General features: G+C 60.5%; 1 protein-coding gene across 1 annotated transcript in view; it reads right to left on the bottom strand.

Moving 5' to 3' along the window:
- Positions 1–21,364, bottom strand: part of LOC142081563 (dedicator of cytokinesis protein 2-like) — an 81,761-nt gene that overhangs the window by 44,516 nt on the left and 15,881 nt on the right. The window contains exons 19-26 of the mRNA XM_075148230.1: positions 18,951–19,048; positions 18,285–18,374; positions 17,587–17,687; positions 17,266–17,400; positions 10,986–11,097; positions 3,503–3,573; positions 2,777–2,883; positions 703–830 (exon numbers count right to left, since the gene is read on the bottom strand). Of these exons, the coding sequence (XP_075004331.1) occupies positions 703–830; positions 2,777–2,883; positions 3,503–3,573; positions 10,986–11,097; positions 17,266–17,400; positions 17,587–17,687; positions 18,285–18,374; positions 18,951–19,048 (842 nt within the window). The remainder of the gene's footprint in view (positions 1–702; positions 831–2,776; positions 2,884–3,502; positions 3,574–10,985; positions 11,098–17,265; positions 17,401–17,586; positions 17,688–18,284; positions 18,375–18,950; positions 19,049–21,364) is intronic.

The raw sequence follows: 21,364 nt of genomic DNA on the forward strand, positions 1-21,364 counted from the left end.
CAGTCCCGTCCCACCGGAGGCCAGCCCGGGACAAGTCAGGCACCCGCAGCAGGACGCCCAGCCCGCTCAGCCCTGAGTGGCAGCTGGACTGGTTATTACTGTGACCTCTTGCGTTGGTGCCCCGCGCCAGCAGGCAGGCTCCTGCAGGCAGCGTGGGGGACAGGCATGTGGGGCTCCCCGCCTCCCCGGGCATGGTCAGCTCTCTGCTGTGGGGTGCTGGGCTGGACCCCACGCCGCGGCACTCTGGCTGATGTTTAGGGCCGTCACTGCTAATTTCGGAGTGCAATGCTGCCCAGGAGCCAGCAGGCAATCGCCACCGGCTGCCTTCTCCCCTGCCCTCGCCCTTCTCCTGGGCCTGCAGAGCAGCGACAGCGAGAGGCACGGCCAGCGATGCACCCCCTTATCCTCGGGTCGGTGCCGTCCCTTGGCTGGGAGGCCTCTTCCCCATTTATGGGGACTGAAAGGAACTCGCCAGAGACAGCTGAGGTGGAAATCAAAAGGTTTTTACCCCCAGCTTGGGCAGGTTCCCACTGGGACGGTGGGCACCAACAGCCCCCTGCGACTTTGGAGGGACCACGATTAGTCCCAACCATGTCGTGGCCAGTAATTTGTGCTTAGCCCTACTCAAACGGGTTTAGTCAGGTAATTTCCAAGGCAATTACTGGAGAGGGAAAAGGAGGCAGCAGAGAAGTCGGGATTTACCTTCTGGGCCCTGTACAGCACCTCCAGGATGTTGCTGAGCAGCTCAATGCAGGCATCTTCCTCCTCCCCCTTCTCGATCAGCTCCTGCAGGATGGGCACCGCCGTCTGCAGCAGCAGCTCCCGGCACTCTGTTGGGGCGGAGAGCGGGGCGCGGGGCTGGCGGCACGCCGGCACTGCCCCGGTGCGGGAGAGGAGCGGGCGGGAAAGGGACCCACAGGACGGACAGGAGGGCAGGAAAGGGACCCACAGGACGGACAGGAGCAGCATGACGCCTGGGCTGGGCTGTGACCCCGCCACACGGAGCTGTCAACGTCCTCCTCGGATGGAGCAGGGTTTTTGGAAAAACATGAAATCCTGGTGGGAAGGCTCCAACACAGAGAATTCATTGCACCCTCTTACACGGCTACTTATCCTCTCTGCTAAAGTAAACTAAAATAGAAAAGCCTCATCTGAGCCTCTCTTGCTTCAGCTTCCGCCAACGGACTTTGTCCTGCTTCTCTGCTCTGTTACAGGAGCGTAAGATAGAACTAAATAGATGGAGACTTTTTAAACTGGACGCCATCTGGATAACCTAGAGTCTCTAGTGCTGACTATATGAAAAACCTGTGCTCCCCCTATTACATATCACTCTGTTCCTCTGCCCAGGACCGCTATTTGCGACGCCACGCTGCACTGACGGCCCCACGTTGCTGCTTACCACTACGATGGCACCTCTAAAGAGGGGGCAAGGGGAAGGAAGGCGGGCAAAATGTTTCTCTGTTGCTTTCTTGCTGGCACGACCGTTTGCCATTGTGGGGTGCAGAGGGGCCGTGTGGTACCTCCCGGGGGGCATGGGGAGGGATGCGGGGAAGGACCCAGGGTAGGATGCGGGGAGGGACGCGGGGAGCGCTCGCAGGAACGAGGTGGCTCAGAGCAGAGCTGGAGCAGGCGGCAGGAGGTGACCTGCCACCCGCACGCGATGGCCGAGTTAGACACGTTCACACTGCCGGCTCTCAAAGTCTCCACAGGCAGAGACACAAAATGGTTCCTGCTGCCTGCAGCTGAGCTGCTCCCCTGCTCCTCTGAGCCTCCCTGCGGCGGCTGACGCCCAGGGCCCCTGGCCCAGCTCTCCAGGGCAGCCCACTCCCCTTCTCTTTGAAGATGCCGTGTGGACATTTGGAAGCTCATCACGTCTCCCCGGTGTCCTTTCCTGCCCCGAGCCCCCCAGTCGTTTCTTCCTCACCCTGTCTTCTAAGCTCTGCTTCTCTCACTGCTTTCTTCTGGACTTTCTCTAGTTCAGCAACACATTTCTTGTGCCACCCAAAACCGCACCTGGAAGTAAGCCCAGCCGAGGCCTCGCTGACGCCGAGCAGGGTGCAGGGCGCTCGCATGTCCGAGGGATGCTCTCCCCATGAGGGCTGCATCGCCGAGCCCCTCTGCTCCCCCACCCCAAACCCCTCCTGCAGCACTGCCGCTGCCCTGGGCTCCGTCCTCTGCTTGCCCAGTCATTCCTTTCACATGATTGTTTTTAACTTAAATATGGTCTGTATCTTTCAAAACCTTTTCTCCAATTTGTTGAGATTATTTTAAATCCTAAGTCTGTCCTCCAGCGTGCCTCCAGTTGCTCCTGCCTTGCAGGGCAAAATTTACCAAGTCTACTCTTTTTTCCATCATCCAGATAACTGCTAAGAATACCAAACAGCACCAGAGTCGGGGCAGACCTGGGGGATCCTGCTCAGCAGTCCTTCCAGTCTGACAGCAAGCCCCCGACACCCCCTCCCCGAACACCCTCCTAAACCGTCGTCTGTTGCTTCAGCTGAACCGTATTGCCCTCTGCAGCCTGGCAGCGTTTCAGGCAGCAGGAGAGTTCACTCCGACAGCACCAGCTGCACCCTGCTGAGGGGCTGGGCAACGCGCGGTTCCACGGGAGCTGGAGGGAATTGCCTCCCTCTGCGGAGCCGACAGGGCACGGGCGCTGTCTCAGGGGCAGAGGAGGGGTCCCTGCGGCAGGGACTCGTCCCCGTCCCGCGCCCTGGCCCGCCCGGAGAGCTCAGCGTGGGCAGTGCTGCCAGGGCCCCCCGGTGCCCCTGCTCACCGTAGGACTGGAAGACCTTGGTGTTGACGATGTCGGTCAGGGACTGCAGCTTCTGCTTCAGCAGGCGCTGGGGCGGCAGGTTCCCGATGAAGTCCCGCAGCAAGGCCCTGCCGTCCAGGCGAGAGGATTTAATGAGTGTTAAATACGGGGCTTGCAAGAACCCCGCTTGTTTTGCAGCCCCAAGCACCTACAGCCCCTCTCCTTCTGCAGAAGACAAATGCAGCAGGGGGGTCGGGTACCGAGTGCCCCTGTGTTTCGGTCAGGACGGGGCTGCTGGGCGGGGGGAGCCGCTCGACGGCGGCAGAGCTGTGCGGGGAGGTGCAGGGCAGGATGGCCCCCCCGCACAAAGCCCACGGCAGCCCAAGCCCACCGCAGGCGGCTGCATGGAGACACATGGCGTAAAAACCCTGCCTGAATTCCCAAAACGGACCCGGCTGGGACTGAGGGTTTTCAGGCGCAGCTGCTGCCTGAAGCACAGGCTACCGCTGAAATTCAGCAAAAGCCTCCCCTGGTTTTGCACTAGGAAGGGGGTGAAGAGGCAATTTCCAGGCCTCAGGAAACCCAGACCCCTCCACCTGCCCTCGCCCTCGGCTCGACGGCGTCAGCCTGCGTCCCTGCCGGCAGCTCCAGGACGGGGGGTCACTGCGGGACGGCAGCGGGGACAGAGGTGGCTGCGGCAGGCGCCGAGCACTGGGCTGGGGATGACGGGGGCGACAGGGACCTTACCCCAGCGCAGAGGAGTCGAAGATCCCAAACACGTCCTCGAGGATGAAAGGCAGGTACTTCAGGGCTGCTCCCTGCAAAGAGAGAGAGCTGCCTGCACCGGCCCTGCTTCGCCATGCGCCCGCGGGGCAGGACGGTCGGACGGACGCTGCGCGGGCAGGGAGGTGACCCCCGGCCCCTCCTGCCTCTCCCCAGGTTGCGGGTGCTGAGCCAGCACCGTCCTCGTTCAGCCCCCCTCTTGTTAAAGCAGCACTGCGCTCAGCCTGCCCGCAGCCGCCAGCCCACCGCCCTCGTCCCTGGGGAAGGGGCGTCCAGCCGGGAGCAGCTTCCTCTTGCCAAGCTGCCAGCGTCCAGCAAAGCACCCAGAACCGCTACGGTCACACACCTCTACCACTGTCAGTAAGAATAACTCTCCAGCTTTTACTTTGAAACCACATAAACTCCTACAACACGACTATCAGGTGCGTAGGACCTGGCTTGCCTTGCTTGTAAAAACCTCCAGCACGGCTCTCGGCCGCCGGCAGTCGCTGCTGCCCAGCCGAGGCTGCTGGAGGAGCGGGGCTGCCCTGCGCCCAGCCCGCTCCGCACCCTTGCTGGAAGGCTGCAAGGGTGGGGGACACATGGTTCTTTGTTTTTTGGAACAGCAAACACACTGATCACAAATTGTCTGCATTAAAATCTACTTCGTTATGTTTATGATGTGACTAAGTAGCATAAACGACTCGCCGAGTTCTGCTTTTCTCTAGCTTTGCCAGGGTAGCTGGTCCCTCAGGCCTCCCCGGGCTTCAAACCGTGCTGAAAGCGGTGCCGGGACCCTCCAGCCTCTGGGTGCAGCTGGGTGCCAGAGGTGGTCTCCACACACTTCTGCACTTCAGCATCGGTTTCAGGAGGTTTGATGCCTGCAGATCCACACGGGGCTGACCGCTACATGATTCAGCTCCAGGAATTTTTACCCAGCGGTTTTGGCATCGAGTCCGTCGTCTCCCTCTGAGTTACAGCAGGAGTTTGAAAGACCGGTGCCTATTGCATATTCACCTAGTTTTAAAAAGTGCCTGGACAAGTTCACCTTGGACACATCCCTCGGAGCACAGCGAATACAGAGATTACGGGCCCAGGCTGGGCGAGCCCCTGGGTGCACCCCTGGGAGCACCCTCCATGGGACCGAAACCTCTGCTTGGCTCTGACCCCTTGCTGGGCGCCTGCTGCCCACGTCAGGGCAGTAACGGGCAGGGCGGACCCTCGGCCCGAGCCGGGACGGCCCTGTGAAGGTCTCCAGATGTGATTAGAAACTCCATCCCAGAGGCCCTGCCGGCCCGGAGCGAGCTCCAGCAGCGGTGGCCGCCCGTCCTGCTGCCCGGCGCCGCCTTCCCGGCGAGCTCGGTGAGCTCCAGCGCCCTTTGCTGGACTGGGCTCTGTCTTGCCTGCGGCACCAAGCGATGCTCCAGCAACGTCTTCCCCCTCTGGGTTTGCAAAGACTGTGGTCGAGTTCTCCACCACCCTCTTCTAGCTGACGGAATAGTGTTCACCTCCTTCGAACACACCAGGCCCCGGGTCATTTCTGCAGCTCCTGCAAACCCTTCTCCGATACTTGGGTACCTGTTGCAGCTGAGGGCAGCAAGGCCAGGCGCATCATCCACATACAGCCTCCTTCGCATCGTGTGCCCCTCCAGGTATTTCCCTTTAATGCCTCTTTGCCTATAAATCCACGGACTGACCTATTTCTTTGCAATGACACCACGCTCGGAGTCGCCTTCGGCCGCTCGCTGCTGGCAGCTCCCGGCTCTGCTCCCAGCTGCTGCTCCGCAGCTCCGTCCCCTGCCCCGGCACCTCTCTGCCCGCAGAGCCCCGGCGCGGAGCAGGGGCTTCCCCCTTATCCAGCACCGCCGCTGCTGCCCGTGCCCCCGGCACCGGCCACGTCTGGCGAATCGGCAAACACGCAGAGATGTCTGAGCCGATTCCCCTGGGACTCAAAAGAAATGCCCATCCCAGCACGACAGTTCTCCATTTGTCATGACTTTTTTTAAAACTGAGAAGATATATATTAAGGAGATTAAAAGTAGTTATTTTAATAAACTTACACAATGCTAATTTTAAATAAGAATGCTGTATCAAGTCAAACAGTTGTTAGTCTCGCCTATTATGTCAGTTATCTTAGTCAGTCACATTTGTAACTTCAAAAAAGTAACAGCTAAATTTGATTTTTTTTATTAAACTCCATGCTTAGTAAAGCTGGACTGATTAACATTAATTATACCGCCACCCTTTAACTCTGAATTGATTGCATCCTCTCCATGACTGAGCCGGGATCAATGGTGAGCCTCTTTGGTCGACAGTTAGCAAGGTCATCTGATTCACTTTTTGAAAACCGAGCGAATATAGACCTTTTTCCCATTCCTTAGGGATTTTTCCAGTGTTACAAGACTTTTTAAACATCAGCATCTACGTCTCAGAAAGGATTTCTTCCAGAAACTGGTTCTGGCTTTTATTGTAACTGCCGAGGTAACTGCCCGGCCTTGCAGAACTGAAAATGTCTTTCCTTCGCCACTGAGGATGAGCCCCCTCTCACTGAGCTTTTGTGGCAAAAGTGCGTCAGCCTGGCCACGACGCACAAATTGGGTCCGATTCCTCCCCAGCTGCAGAACAGCCATGTTTGTTCGAACCAGCTGCCCTGTCCATGGTGATGCTCTGCAGCGCTGGTGGAGCTGGAGGATGGACCGCGGGTGCCCACCCGCCGGGGCCAGTGGGAGCGGGCAGGGAGGTGGCCGTCAGGGAGCCCAGCGCAGAGCGGGGGTGGGCGCAGAGCCCGGCGGTCACCGGCTTGGGGCAGGAGCTCTGGTGTGCCTGGCAGCGATCGTCACCTTTGCGCAACGCTGGTGGCAGGGTGCCCTGCAGAAACCCACCCGCGTGCCAGCGGCCACAGGGGAAGAGTCAGAGCAACCTCAGCGAAGCTCCAACCATGGTCACTCGTGAGCATGCCCTCAGGGAAACGCAGCCCCTGGCCCGGGCTGTGAAATGCAAACGCAAACCCAAATACTCCAAGGGGCCGTGGCGGGCTGGGGCCATCTCCTCCGCTCCACCCTGCTGAGCTGCAGCTAAGCCTGGACCTAAACCGCGGAAAGATGGAGGGGAGCGGGTTGTCCTTCTCAAGGCACCAACAAGGGGAAACGTGCACCCACCACACGCAGCGACCTGCCGTTGCTGCATGCCTGCGCGGCTGTCTCCAGGCACAGGACCCAGTTTGGGTCCCCTGAAGCTCCCAGCCGTGCTGGCAGCAGCGTGATGCTCTGCTGCGCCTTGCTCAGCGCCTTGGCAGCTGGCATGAGCCTGTACCCCAGTCCCCCCTCAAAACCCAACCTCTTTGGGTGCAGAGAAAACCAGGGCTCCAGGAGGGAAGCAGTGGGAGGAGTGGAGCTCTTCTCAAGGGCCCCCTGGGTACGGCAGGCAGCAGCTGCAGCAGAAGCCCTGTCTCCTGGCTGGAGATGTGCAAGGCAGCGGCACGCAGGGAGCAGGAAGCCTTCCGTCTCCTTCACATCGGGGCACCCTCCAGGTCACCGCATTTATTGGGGATGCTGGAGCTGTTTGGCTGAAGAGCTGCTCCTGCTCCCTGGCTAGGACCACGCCGTGCGTTTGTCCCTGGCCCCCAGCCTGTCTGACATCAGGAGGCAGAGGCTCGGCCCCCTCTCCACGGCTCCGAGTAGTCAAAATAGTACAAAACCTCCCAGCCTGAAGTAATCCAACAGAGGACCAGCTCTCTCCACAGCAGAGAGTTGCAGGAGTGTTGCAGCTAAGGAGCTGTTATCAGCTCTGCCTTGGGCTGATCAGATAATTGCAGCTTTAAGAAAAGAGTAGGCAGAAAGGGATGAAGCCACAAAGCTTACGTCAGCCACTAACAGATCTTTTGAGTATCCCCTTCAGCTGCTAGGTGGGAGCTGGGCGTCGCAGCTAGAGATGCGGGGTGTCCGCAAGCTCTGTAAAGCACCTACAAAGTCCACTTAGAGAACAAGAAAAAAAAGTTCTCTCCTTGGAGTACCTGCTCAAGATGTTCAGGAGGCACCATCAGGGCTGGATATAGCAAGACCCAGTGGCTGGGGTCCAGCAGGAACCAGTGCAGGACGCAGCACAAGAATGTGGCCAGGGTGACAGTGGGTCAGGACACCAGGGAAGCCTCGGGACCCTCCGACGGGGCAGCAATGGCGAGGGCGGGCAGAGGCACCGGGAGCCAGGCAGCACGGGGCTGGGCACTTGGCTCAGAGGGGAAGAGGACGGGACCTTGCTGTCCCACAAGCCCGCAGTGGTGCTTCCCAAGGTCAGGGCCCCTTGAGTCAGAAATGTCTTTATATTTAAATAATCCTGGGTGGATTTTTCTTCCACAGATCAGTACAGCTGTTTGCAAACTTTCAGCATCCACAGCCTGCTCCGAGGAGCAGATAGAGACCATCACAAGGGGCTCGACAGCTTCATCACACAGTAGATGAACAAGCACTGCCTTTGCCCGTTTCACGAGGTGCTCTCTCCTTCCTGAGTCAGGAGAGACCTTCAGCAACCGTCTCCATCTCCTACCCCCCTCCCCAGATTGGAGACGAATCTGCAGCTCCCTGTCCCAGCTCCCTGTTCGTCTCTTTTCCCATGGAGAGGTCTGGCCCGGCCAGGTAGGTGATCCCACCTGAAAGCTGCCCCATACACCCGGTCACCCTTTGCTGGGGCTTTTCCAGCTTGACTGCATGCTCTGAAGCGCGGGCACCAGACACTGATGCACCACAGGGCCTTGCGCTGTGGCAAAGGACATTTTCTGTTTTCTTCTCGAGTCCCTTGGTGATATTTCCCAACTTGCAGTGAGCACTCCCTGACTGGTGCCAGGCACGGAGCTGACACTGCCAGAGCACTATCCGTTATAGTCCCAGGTCTCATCCGCCAGCGCGTCGATCAGCTCGGAGCCCATCGCTCTGCATTTAAAGTTAAGGGATTTCTCGATTTTAAGATAATTTTCTGGTTTTCACCTCCACACTGAATAATTTCACCTGGGCACTCTCTCCCCCAGTGAAACACTTTGTCGGTGACGTGGGAGAAGCCCTGTCACCGTAACGCCTGCGGAGCAGCAGAGCCGCTGGTGAGCACCGAGGAGGACAAGTGATGGCGAGGAGGAGACCCGGCTGACACCACGCTCGGGGTGAGCCAACGCTGCGCACTGCGATGCGGCTGAGCACGAAGCCACACTCAGAAATACCAAACACAAGCTGCATCAACAAAATTGACAACTTTAAAGTTGGGAGGCAATGACCAAAAATGACCTGGGGGAGGTCAACGAGAAAGAACCCCGATGCCACCTTGCTCTGATGGAACGGGCTCCCCTTTCTGCCACCCTCCAAGGAGCCACCACCAAGCCAGCAACCTGGTGAGGAGATCTCTGAGTCCAGGTATTCCCACCCAGAAGAGGCGGGAGCAGAGGGAAACTCTCTGAAGGACTGTGTTCTGCTCCTGCGCAACACCAAAGCCCACAACGGACTGTGGCCCCAGCACCGCTCAACACTCCAGCAATCCCCACGGAAGAGCCTGGGGGGCTTCTAAGGGGGACATTTCCCCTAAAGAGAACAGCACAGGTCTGCCAGAGCGCTTCAGTCTCTGCTGCTCTCTCTAACAAAGTAATAGCAACCAGAAAAGCTGTTTTCACAGGGAAAGCTCCCGCTCAGCAGTTGGGATCCCACTGCGGAATTCGGCAGTTTCCAGGAGAAAGCATGGTCAGACTCGGCAAACCCAGCAGCAGCAGCAGGAGCAGCGGGCAAATTTCCAAGCCCCATCCCCAGCTTCCTACAGGCTGCTCCAGGCGGAGGGTGGCTCCTGCTGAATCCTCACCCCAAACTAAGGGATCCCGCCCCAAAGCCACAGCAGTGCGACGGTACGTGAGGAAATACCATTTTCCAGTCTGCTTTTTAACAGTGTTCGGCTGTTGCGCACACTCACAGTGCCTCGAGCGCACCGGAGGAACAACAACAGTGCTGCAGCTGGAAAATTGTCCTGCTGAGACGGGCAGCCGCTGCTGGCCGTGGGACAGGGACCCACCCGCACTCCCGCAGCGCTGAGACGCCAGCCCAGCTGAGGTAACTGCAGCCTCCTCTTTTCCCATTAAAGCCGTCTGCTGGAAGGATGCAGCCTCGGGGTGAAGCACACGGGTGTTTCCCCACGCCTCGGCTGGACACCCGGCAGGGCTGGATCCCAGACGCGGGCTTTGCCCGCTCCTGACAGTCCTCTGCCTCCTCTTTGGAAGGCGGCTGGCGGACCTGCGGCACCGTCTGTGCCTCGGGGCTGTTATTTGCTATTACCACGGCTATTCCTGATCTTAGCACAGGGCAGCTGCAGGGATGCCCGTGGTGATGCGCGGGCAGACCTTTCCCCTCTGCCCTGGCCTCTCTGCTCTGGATGCGTTTGCAAGAATTATTTTCCGCAGACCCGAACAAGGTGCTGAGCGATGCAGAAATCGCACAGGTGAACGTGCAGCAGTCGGTAACACCGCAGGGTTACCCCAGCACAGAGTCTCTAGAGCAGCGGCATTGAGATGGAAATCAGAATAATGAGCAGTGTTTAGACGGGAGAGGGGATAAGGAGGGACAGCCCTCCTCCTCTCCATGAGGACAGCTGTCGTGTTGGTCTTCAAACTACTTTTTTTTAAATTAGATTAGTTTATAAGGGATTATCTAAGAATGCCATGAAATAACACAAGACAGGAGCAAGAGCTCCTGTGTCCTGGGGTCACCGCGCATCCCAGCCTGCAGACGAGGTCCCCACCTGCACTCTGCGGTGCCTCTCTCCAGCTGGGAGCCCGCGGGTGCAGAGTGTGGCCCCATCCTCACCCCTGGCACAGCACCAAAGTGAGACCGACTCAGCCCCGGCACTGGCTCCTGCCTCCTCTCGCTAACTGACTTCGCAGAGTGCACGTGGCTCCGTCACGTTCTCCGTTCAGCTCCGACCCCCGGCACCATCACACCGGCGGCTGGAGGACCTCAACACCAGCTGCTGGTAAAGGACGCAGCCACGCCTGTGGGGACCCACCATGAAAAGGGCACCATTTCTGCTCCCCCCGGCCCCCCGTGCCAGCCTGGTGCTGGGTGCAGGGAGTGGGGCCAGGCCAGCTCCGGGACAGGGACGAGCCCCAGGAGCCCTCCCGAGACCCTCTTCTCCAGGCATGGGCACGTGCATGGCCAGGGGAGCGCTTGCCCGAGCTGCTGACCCCAACCCACGCCATGGCCCCCGGTGCCAGCACAATGCGGGGTTTTGTGGTCTGGGGCCTCGGGGGGCTTTGCACCGGGCGCACAAGTGGGGGTCCCCAGGGGGAACGAGGCACCGTGCAGGGTGGCAGCTCCCTTTGACACCCCATGCAGGTCGGCCAGTGTCACCCCTGCACGGGCACAGCTGGTGTCACCCCCACAGGGGCACCATCCGTCCTGCCACGCACCAGAGCTGAGCCCCCCGCAGCGCCGGCCCCCCGCCATACCTGGGAGAGCAGCGTGGGACCCTCCAGCGGGGACTTCATCAGCTGGTTCAGGGAGAGGAAGAACCGCTGCAGCGAGCGCTGGAACTCGGCCGTCTCCTTCCCCTCGTAGAGCCTGCAACAGCCAGAGTCACCGCACCGCCACCACACCGCGCGCCTTCCCCTGGGGACTGCGGGTGTCACCTGCAATCCCAATTAATTACGCTGCTCAGTGACCATTTTGCATAGCTGGGTCTAGCAGCGAGCCCCGGCACGGCCACTGCCCCGGCACGGCCACTGCCCCAGCACGGCCACCGCCCCGGCACGGCCACCGCCCCGGCACGGCCACCGCCCCAACATGGCCACTGCCCGGCCCTGGGGCCAGCCAGAAGCAACACTTCAGGTGTGCAGAATTACTCTTATTAAAGACTGCTGTCTGCTCTCTTACAGTATTTATATACACCACTCATGTATACTCACATATATACTCTTTTTTTTTTTTAGACTCCTATGTGATTTTGTACCGAAGTCCTCTCAAAGGAGTTAGTGTCTTCCCACCTGAGCAGGAAAGCTCCTGCGCCCTCCAGCCTGAACACGACTTGCCTGACCCGTCGCAGAACAAACCAAACATGTGGGGAATTTCAGCCATGAGATGTGCAAAACTGCGAGAAAGTTTCAAAGCTGCTAATGAAATGCATAACCCTAAGAATAAAGCCACCGTAATAATTCATTGTGAAAAACAGGTCATGTTTGAGCTAATTCGCCCCCTCCGCTGCCACAGCGAATGAAGCAGCGAGCCCTGCTGGGGAACGATCCGCAGGTACAGACGGGGGAAATGGGGGATAAAACGCTGATCTCCCCACGGCCGCGGAGACAGACGCGTCCTCCAGCCCCAGCTGACCCCCGCACGCTGACCGCCGCCGCGGCAAGCAAAAGGTGTTGGTTCTGAATTCTGTTCTGGTTTCTAATTGTGCGGACACAGCAGAACAAACAAGATCTGACATTTTTTGCTTAACAGCTATTTTTATTGAGCCTAGTTTTTGTAAAAACTTTGCTGCTTTGTTTTATGTAATTACAGTTGGATAGTTCTCCTTTCAAATTCGTCTTTCCTATCTGGTAAACAAGCCCAAGGGAACACGCGCAAGTGGCAGGTTTGGCAGCGGTAACAAGCCTGTCACCTGCCTGAGGCACCTCAGGTGTGCTCAGACAAATGCATCGGCTGAGCAGCGGCTGGTTTACAGCCCTCCACCGACTTCCAAGTCAAGGCAAAGCTTAGACTAACCCAGGGAAGGTCCCCCCCTCTCATCCCCGCTGTTAAAAGTTACTGAACAGTGGGAGCCCCCAGCAGCCCCCCGCTCCCCGCACCCCTGGAGCCTGGCCCAAAACCCCACCAGAGGCCGGGAAATTTAAAGGAGTCTCTGTGTGTCAAAATAAGCAGAAGGAAATGAAGGTCCACGTACAGCTTTTACTCTCACAGCAACGACACCACGCAATGATCATCATTTCTTAGAGATTTGTTGGATTTTTTCACAGTCCTTTTTAATGCATCTACCCACAACCGACTGGCAGGGATTTTCAAGCTCACCTCCACCGTAAACTCTTGCCTACAAAATTCTGTATTTTTATCTTAAAGAGGGCATGCACGAATACGATGCGCTATTTTAACAATTGTAAGACACGTTGTCAATGCTGATTTCTGAACTTTTAAGTGTGTAATGACTTAAACCAAAGCAGTGTAAAGCAGTCAGAGCGTGCAGCTCAATTAAGCCAAGATAACGGCTGATTTTCACTGCCGCAGCAGACGTGGGTCAACACGGTCTTTAATCTGTCACCCACCTATTGGTTTGGAGGATTTCATCAGGGAAAGCGGCAGGCAGAGCCCAGTCCTTGCGCCCAATGCCTCTCGGGTGCAAAGCCACCGGGCACGTTCCTGCCTCGGTTCCTACAGCTTTGGGCTCCAGCACGCAACCAAGCTCGAGGCACGGCACGGAAATCCCGCGAGCACCAACAGTGAAGTGGCAGGAAAAATTATTCGGCCACCAGCTCACTAAGCAAATTAGTGCGGACTGCGATGAAAACCGTGCTGAACGTGATTTACTCGGGAAGGGTCAGCGTGGCTCTCGGGAAGGGACGCCCTGCCTGCGAACCCCCGGAGCTCTTCCGCAGGAGCCTCCAGCCAGACGTCGGCTGGAGCCCAGCAGCTGCAACAGCCTTTGGGGACCCCAGGGACCCCAGCAAAGCCCCCATGGGAGGGGGGCCGGAGGGGACGCTCAGCAGCTGCGGGGTCCCCAGCTGCACAAGTGACTGGCGAGAGGGCGGGGGGGTAAGGGGGATGCTGCGCTGCCCCGGGGACAGGAGAGGGGACGAGCGGGGCCGTGGCGGAGCCCGCGGGTGCTGCCGGAGGGGGGCTGGCTGCAGGAACCAGGGGGGCTGAGCGAGGTTGGGCGAGGGGGCTGCGAGCTGTGAAGCAGGCGGCTGTGGAGAGATCCTGGCGAGAGCAAGTGACCCCAGCTCCCCCCACGCCAGCAGGAGAGCGGACCCCACGCGGGGCGAGCCCTGGGGTGATGACAAGCACTTTCAGGAAAACTTCGCCGCCCTCGGTGGCAGCCAAAAAGCAGAAGCAGCCAGAGGAACTGGCAGGGAGGAAGCAGCGAGCAGGAGACCATGTCACCGCGCCATCAAAGCCCCCTCAAGCTCCCCCAGCCCCCTCCCTGAGGTGGAAGCCACACGGGCGCCGGGGGGCTCCGAGGAGAGTCGGGGTTACCATGGCCAGGGTGGGGGACGGGAGAGGTCCCCGACATCAGGAAGGGTGCAAGGAGCTTTGGGGGGCTCCGCCAGTCCCCCCATGCCCCGGCGCAGTGCACGGGGTGCCAAAGGGGAAGGCGGCTGGAGACGTGGCGTGGCGTCTCCCCGCAGAGGGCTGGGGGCGCGTTCCCGCAGGAAAGCACATTTCGGGCACAGAGCTCCCACGGCCGGCGCCAGGATCCAGCCCCTTCACAGCCCACCAGCTCCCACGCCTCCTGCCCCAGGCAGGAGGGGAATCGGGGAGCCCTTTCCCCAGGCAGCAGCCACAGAGCTGCCGAGAGAGCTCGTGCGATGAACCTCCAGCCCCGCACCAGCCGGGCCCTGCTTCGAGCACCCTCGCAGCAACCTGGGATCCTCGCACAAGCTACTGGAGCTGCTCAGCTGATTCCAGCGGTACCACACATAATCAAATAGATACAGCAATCTGTAGTAACTTATTATAATTACAATCTAATTTCTTTAAATTGTAGACTGTGTACAAATTGTACACCGTTTAAGTATTTAGAAGATCTGAGGAGTCCATGTTATTGCACGGTTAAGATCACTAAGATAAAGGGAAGATGAATAAAAACACTAAATGTCTTCAGGGATGTCTTCATTCCAATGCAAACTAATTCACAAGGCTGTTTGCAAATGCTCCATATAATTAATTTTCTCTGCCAGGAGTTCTATAAGCTCGTGAATTTGCTCTGTATTTTCATATATGACGGGGAGGTAGATACCTCCGTCTCATGCTGGAGCACCGCAGAGCCCTGGAGCAGCTGCCTGGCCATGAACGAGACCCTGGGAAGGGCTGGCAGGCGAGAGCGCTGAGGAAGGACAGACAGGGCTGGCAGCAGCTCGCGTGCCGGCAGACCCAGCACTCTGCAGCATAAGCTGCACGGGGAACGCTGGCAGACAGCAAAGCGAGAGGGCGAAGAAAAACTGGGGGCAAAGTGAGGTCTGAGAGTCCCTGGGGATGCCAGGAACCCAACACAGCTCCTCACTGTGAGCGGGGCACAGAGCACCGACGGGGATGCCGACACCCGTCCTGGCACCTCTGCACGGTGCTCGAGGTTTCAGGGGAAGGAGGCAGACCCTGGGCTCTCGCTCCGCTCCCTGGAAAACACCCGCCTGCCGAACCGTGGCCGCACGGCACGGGGCGACCCTGCTGCTTTCCCAGCGCAGCCTGGCGATGCCACATGCAGAGGGACCTCGCCTCCCGCCTCTCCCTTGGGATGCTTCAGCTTTCGGTGCTGAGTACTTAGAATGAAAGAGGAACGTAACTTGTTTTTTCTGGTAACTGATCAGTCGTGCTTTCAGTTTTCCACTTCAGCCCAGCAGCACGGCCGGGCTCACCCACGCCTGCACAGGGGGAGGGTTGTTTGTCCCATCACGCAGATCAGGACAGGAACCTTGTGTCCATGGGGAACAAATGAAACCAGGTCCCAGGAGGACTCTGGAGGTCCGCAGGGGGCACTTTGACCTTATCCTCAGCGGCAACAAGGAGCCGTCGAGGCTCCCAGCACCTTATGCCGCTTATCACAGGATCACAGGAAGGGTCCCTCAAAGATCATCCAGTCCAACCCCCTGCCACGGGCAGGGACACCTTCCACTAGATCAGGTTGCTCAAAGCCCCATCCAACCCGATCTTGAACATTTCCAGGGATGGGGCATCCACAACTGCTCTGGGCAACCTGTGCCAGTGCCTCACCACGCTCACAGCAGAGAATTTCTTCCTTATGTCCAATCCACATCGACCCTCCTTCAGTTTAAAACCATTGCCCCTTCTCCTGTCACTACAGGCCCTGCTAAAAAGTCTCTCTCTCTTTCTTACAACCCCCTTTAGAACTTGTGCTGAGCTGGGGGACGAGCCGCTGAGCCAGGACAAGTCGGGGGGACTGGCCCAGGCACCCCTTCCCCAGGCCCTGGGGCAGGCACCGTGCCGCCTCCGGTTCTGTTGCGGTGCAAGGGACACCCCGAGACCAAATACACGCTTTGCATTGGAAAATATTTGAAAGCCCCGTGACCAGCGAAGTGTGAGAGCAGCCCAGGACGAGGTCTAGGAGCTGTGGGTGCTGCCGGAGTTGCAGAGGTAGAGGGTGCTTCATACAAACCCTCCGACGCCAGACTTGTGTCTTTGTTGGGGTGGCCCTTGCACAGACCCCGCTGCCCAAATCGCTGTCACCACACCCACCGCCATCCACGCCCGCTGACGGTGACGAGCAGGGAGGCTCGCAGGTAACATCGTCGGCAGAGCTGGAGGTGCCACGAGGGCGGCACGGAGGCCGACGACAGGCTGAGGGCTGAGGCGGTCTGAGCCGAGCGGAGCACTGCTCCGTAGTAAGATGAGCCTCGCTCAGGGTAAGTGCGAGGAAAAATCCACTAAAAAGCTCCCGAACAGCACGGGCCGGGCAGGCAGAAGCTCTCCGGGAACGAGCAGGAAGAGTGAGGCTGGACGCCAGAAAACCTCTCCAGCCGCAGTGCCGGCTACGCAGGGGAGCAGGCTGCCCGGGGAAGTTTTGCTGTCTCTGTCGTGGGAGGTTTTTAAGAGCACGTTGGAAAAACCCACTCGTCAGGGGCGGCTCGGGCAGAGCCAGCCCTGCCTCGGGCAGGAGGTCACTGCAGGTCCCTCTGGCCTTGTTCACATGGCATTTGGGTTCGCCGTACAAAGAGCTGGGCATTCCTGACACCACAGCATGCGGCAGCAGGAGCCGGGGCAGGGCCTGACCGCGCGGAGACGGAGCAAAGCCGCCGGCATGGCGGGGAGGGAGCGTGGGCTCCATGCCCGCTGACTGCAGCGGGGGCTCGTGGGCAACCCTGCGGCTGCGGTGTCAAAGCCGATTTCACCAGCACCTCGCACCAAGGCTCTCGATCAGCAGACACACAGGAGGAACCAGCAGCCATTAGCCTGACGGACAGCAAACCACAGGCTTGCTTCATGCTAACGCGGGTGCGCTGCCTCGCCACCAACGCACTTTGCAAATGCTGCGCAACGCCGCTTGTCAGCCAGAGTGGTTTGTGCGACGGCAACCGTCCTGCTGCGGCCCCTCACGCCGCAGGAGCTCTCCCGCCCTGAGACGGGCGGCGCTGCCTGCCACCCGCGCCAGACCACGACCGTCCCAGCAGCAACCGGAGGACAGCGTGAGCAGAAAACTGCCAGAAACCTCAGGGAGAGGAAGCGCGGTGGTGGAGGAGAGCCTGGCTGGGGACCGGCCGACACAGCAGCGTGCCAGGAGCTGCGGGTGCCACCCCTGGGTGTCGCATCCGACCCGAGCAGCCGGCACCAGCACCAGCACCAGGCAGGTCAAGGTGCCAGTGCCGCATCCCGGGGGCCAATGGTCAGCACCGACACCGCTCCCGTGGCACAGGGACCCCCATGGGACCTTCTGTTTCCTCCCTCCTGCAGACCCCATCCCCAGGGGCCGATGCTCCAGCAGTGTAGCCGACACGCGGCGCTGGCATAGCAGTCCGGCAGAGCGCGGCACCTGGACCGGTGGAAGCAATCGCCGGTACTTACTGGGCGAAGAGGTGTCGGGAGCGGACGATGAACTTGAAGACGTACTCCAAGGCCTTGAAGGTGCGCGTCAGCTGCTCGCAGGGCTCCCCCCGGCTCGCCCGGTCCACGTACTGGGTCAGCACCGAGATCAGCTTCCTGCAGGACGGGGACGCGTGGGGCCAGGGCTCGGCAGGCTCCCCGGCCTCAGACAAGCAGCCTTCGGGGCAGCCACGGAGCCGTGGCACGCTGCCTGCCGGGCGCTCCCCAGGCTGCGGCCTGTCCCTGCCCGCGCCTGCCGTCCCGGCCCCATCTCTCCCCGCACCGCAGCCTCCAGGTACGCACTTGTAGGCGAGCGTGGCGCTGAAGTGCTGGCGGATGTAGGCCTCCAGGACGGCGTTGAAATGCTGGAACTTCCTGTCAGCCACCAGCCCCACGATGAAAACCTGGGGGGAGCGGGCAGCGGGCATGGCTCGGTGCGGGCAGCAGCGTGCCCAGAGACAGCCGGGTGCCCGCAGCCACAGCCAGAGCGGCACTGACCCCTCGTGGGGGGTGCTGAGGCTGCCAGGGCCCCCTGCACGCCCGCCCAGCCTGCCGGGACGGGCAGACCTCCGAGACACAGAAAGCCCAAAACAAGCCCTGAGCCCAGCGGCCGCAGGACTCACGGCCAGTTTGCACGGAGCGCGCACCATCACCAACCCCGGTCCCATGAGAGCCACCCCGACCGCCCCCAGTCCCGTCACTGGGGTCACTCTTGGTGTAGGAGGAACGCCTTGGAACCTTGCTGGAATTGTCCCCTGGAGGGACAGAGTCCCTGCGGAGCCACGGCCCTGCCCTGTGCCGGCTTGGCCAGGCTCTACCGGCCCGTGGCACCGCAGTGGAGCCGGAGGTGCTGCACAGCTCTGAGCACGGCTTGTCTGGTCAGATCAGCGAGCCCCATCTCAAACCCGCTCCAGTCTGACCTCGGCCCGTCCTGGGCACCCGCACTGGTCAGTGGGGTCAGACCCACGCTCAGCGCTCACGCGGAAGCAGGTCCCACTTACCAGGGCGTCAAAGACAAGTGTGTCATAGACATCCGTATCTGAATTCTCCATCATGATGGAGAACAAAGCATCCAACGTGTCCTGGAGGAACTGGGGGAGACAAGAGGACTGTGAGGACTTGAACATTAACTCCCAGCATCCGCTCACCAGACCCACCTCTGAGCACGGGAGCGACCTGCCTGGGCACAGAGTGCCTGTGCCCATCCTCAGCCCTTCTCAGCCTGGGGTGTCCGGCCCTTTGCCAGGACACGACTCCCCGGCTTGGCCTGTCCCTGGCAGGCAGCCCGGCACTGCCCCTCTGGCCGCCTGCTTGCCCCAGCAGACCCAGCGGGGCTCCCGGGGCCGACGGGGCAATCGCCGCAGGCAGAGGCAGCATCTCTCCCCAGGAAAGAGGCACTGAGGCCATGCAGGATGCTCCCAGTGCGCCCAGTCCAGCCCCAGGCCGGGGCAGCTCCCCCCACTTCGGCAGCTGCTCTCGGCACACCCGGCCAGGCTGCCAGGAAACCCCTGGTGCCGACACTGCCGCCCCTGGGAGCTTTCACGTCCCTCTGCCCCGCAGAGAGCACCGTATGGGGACGTGGCTGGAGACGTGAGCGCAGGAGGAGGGAACGGAGGAGGTGGGAGGGAAGATCCCGGCACGGCAGGGGGGGAAGGTCCCGGCTGTACCTTGATGACCTCCCCTCCGTCCACGTTCATCAGCTTTTGGAGGTTCCCGGAGAGGAGGCTGGGCTTGGAGCGCCACTTCAGCAGCCCCAGCAGGTTGACTGGGTGGGAGGAAGGGGACAGTCAGCACCGCTTCACTTGCCGCCAGACCCGAACGTTACCGACCCCCCAGGCTCCCCGTCCCACCCTCGCTGCCCAGGGCATCCAGTGGGAGAGGCCCCATCCCGGGGGGACACGGTGCCGCTTGCTGCTGGCCCCGCGCCAGGGGAAGCCCAGGGCGAGCGCCCGTTGTGCCTGAGCTCCTGCCCCTCCGTCGTGTGGCCACGCGGGCAGGCGCTGCCTTCCTCTTTACACCCCCGCGGGAGAGAAACCGAGACCCGAAACAGCAGGACTCAGCCCTGGAGCTGCGGCTTCCCCACGAACCCGCAAACCTTTCAGAGAAGGGACCTCGGGCAGGGGGGCCATGGGTCACCAAACACCCCCCACTCATGCCCTCCACCAGCCAGACCATGCTGGGGCTGGCACCCGGCGAGGGCCCCCGCGCCCCTTGTGGCTCCCCGGCACCCACCCCAGGGGCCTGCCCCGCGCCCCTGGCCGCGCTGCCCGCCCGTGGCAGCCACTCCGCAGCTCCTCTTCTGTGCCAAGCAGAGCTGACCGCTGCCGGCCAGACGTGCACGGGGCCGTGTGCCGACCCGCCGGCACTGCTCCTGGGGAGCAGCCGCGGCGCATGCGAAGTGCCACCTCGGCACCAGCACAGCGCTGCCAGGACCCCGCCGACCTCTGACTCCCTGTACCACCGCTGCCCAGCACAGAAAGCTTCCTGACTTCAGTACCATAAAAGCATAAAAGTCGGCTAAATAAGAGGTTGTTACTGTAGAAGCCCTAACTGTGCTGCAGGAAGGGAATAAACTGAACAGCAAAGGCCCTGAGCCCCGCTCACACTGAACTGCAGTGGTCCTGGACCCCGTCAGCACGGCAGCGATGAGTCGCTGCGCGCTGCGTCGCCCGAGCCGCGAGGCTGCGGTCCCCGAGCCCCACGCCAGGGCTGCAGTTTCCACAGCTGCGACATTGCACTTCAGCAAAAGCAGGACGAAGCATTTCCATCTGTTGGCCTTGCAGATGCGGTGCTGCTGGGCGGGAGGGAACCCGGCTTTCCCACGTGCTCTTCCCCTATCCGAGCACCGCTGCTGCTCACCTCCCGAGCACGGAGCCCGCTGGCCGCCGGTGCTCCCGTGCAGCATTTAACTCTCCAGGCAATTGGAGACATTACCTGCAGGCATTCGCGTCGCCCGCCCCGAGGGATGGGTGGCTGCTGTGGCTGCTGCGGGGCTTTCTGCAGCAACGCAGACACACACTGAAAACACGGCAGCAGCCCGAGCGCCGGCACCGCCACACAGCACAGTGCGGTTCGACCTGGCAAAGGGCTGGGCTGCTTGCCCCCGTTATGGCGGAGGTGTGCGTGCCGCGCTTCCCCCGAGCTGGACGCCTGCGAGGGCACTTGGACAGCGCGGCCCCATCACCCCTCCCTTCCCGCAGGGCCGGTACCTGGCTGCTCGCTGCAAGCCCCGCTCTCCCCGCTCGCTTCAGAGGGGCATGGGAGGCAGTTTGGTAACCGCCAGCGCTCGCTCAAGGTTGCCGACACTTCTTTGTTCTGCCACCTCCCAAAACATTCTGTACAAGGCAAAATCCCGTCTACAAATGCAGACGCATCTGTGCTGAGGTGGCACGTAGGCTCTTGGCTGCCCTGCAATGAACTGCGCAAAGCGTCCCAGAGCTGGAAGCCCACCCTAGCTAACAGAGGGCACGGTTTAAAAACAAGGAGTCCCGTTTCCCACCCTGATTTCAAAGGGCCCAAGGAAGGTCACAGAGCCCTCGACAGCAACGCTCAGCAGCTCACTCCAGCTCCCAGATCGGAGGCAGCGGCTCAGTCCCCCGGCGGCAAGAGCAGATTAATTACCTGGATCTGCAAGGGTTTGCACCAGCCAAGAAACTGCTAACTACCCACAGCCGCTGGCAGCGGCTCCGCACCCCCAAGGTGGGAGAGCGCCTGGAAACACTTGCAGCCTGTTATTGTTTGTTCTCATTCCCCTGCCTTGGAAAACTAATCTGCTGCTAACTCAGGAGGGCTCAGGAGACAGATAAGCCAAAAGGCAGCCTTAATAAAAAAGAGAAAAAAATGAGAAACTCTCTGAGTTACAGCCGGAGCTATCGACTCAGCAATGTGCAAACAGAGCCTGCAGCAAACCACATCCCATCCGAGCGGTGTGGGCGCCGGGGCAGCACGGTGCAGGGTGCTGTGGCAGCGGTGCCACAGCGCAAGGACAGCAAACCTGGATTGCCGGGGCGGCGGGCAGGGCAGCACTGTTGGCCGCAGGCGTCGCAGGCGTTCCTGCTCACCGCCACTCCTCTCCAGGGCA

Source organism: Calonectris borealis, chromosome 4 (genome assembly GCF_964195595.1).
Source record: "Calonectris borealis chromosome 4, bCalBor7.hap1.2, whole genome shotgun sequence".
Lineage (NCBI taxonomy): Eukaryota > Metazoa > Chordata > Aves > Procellariiformes > Procellariidae > Calonectris > Calonectris borealis.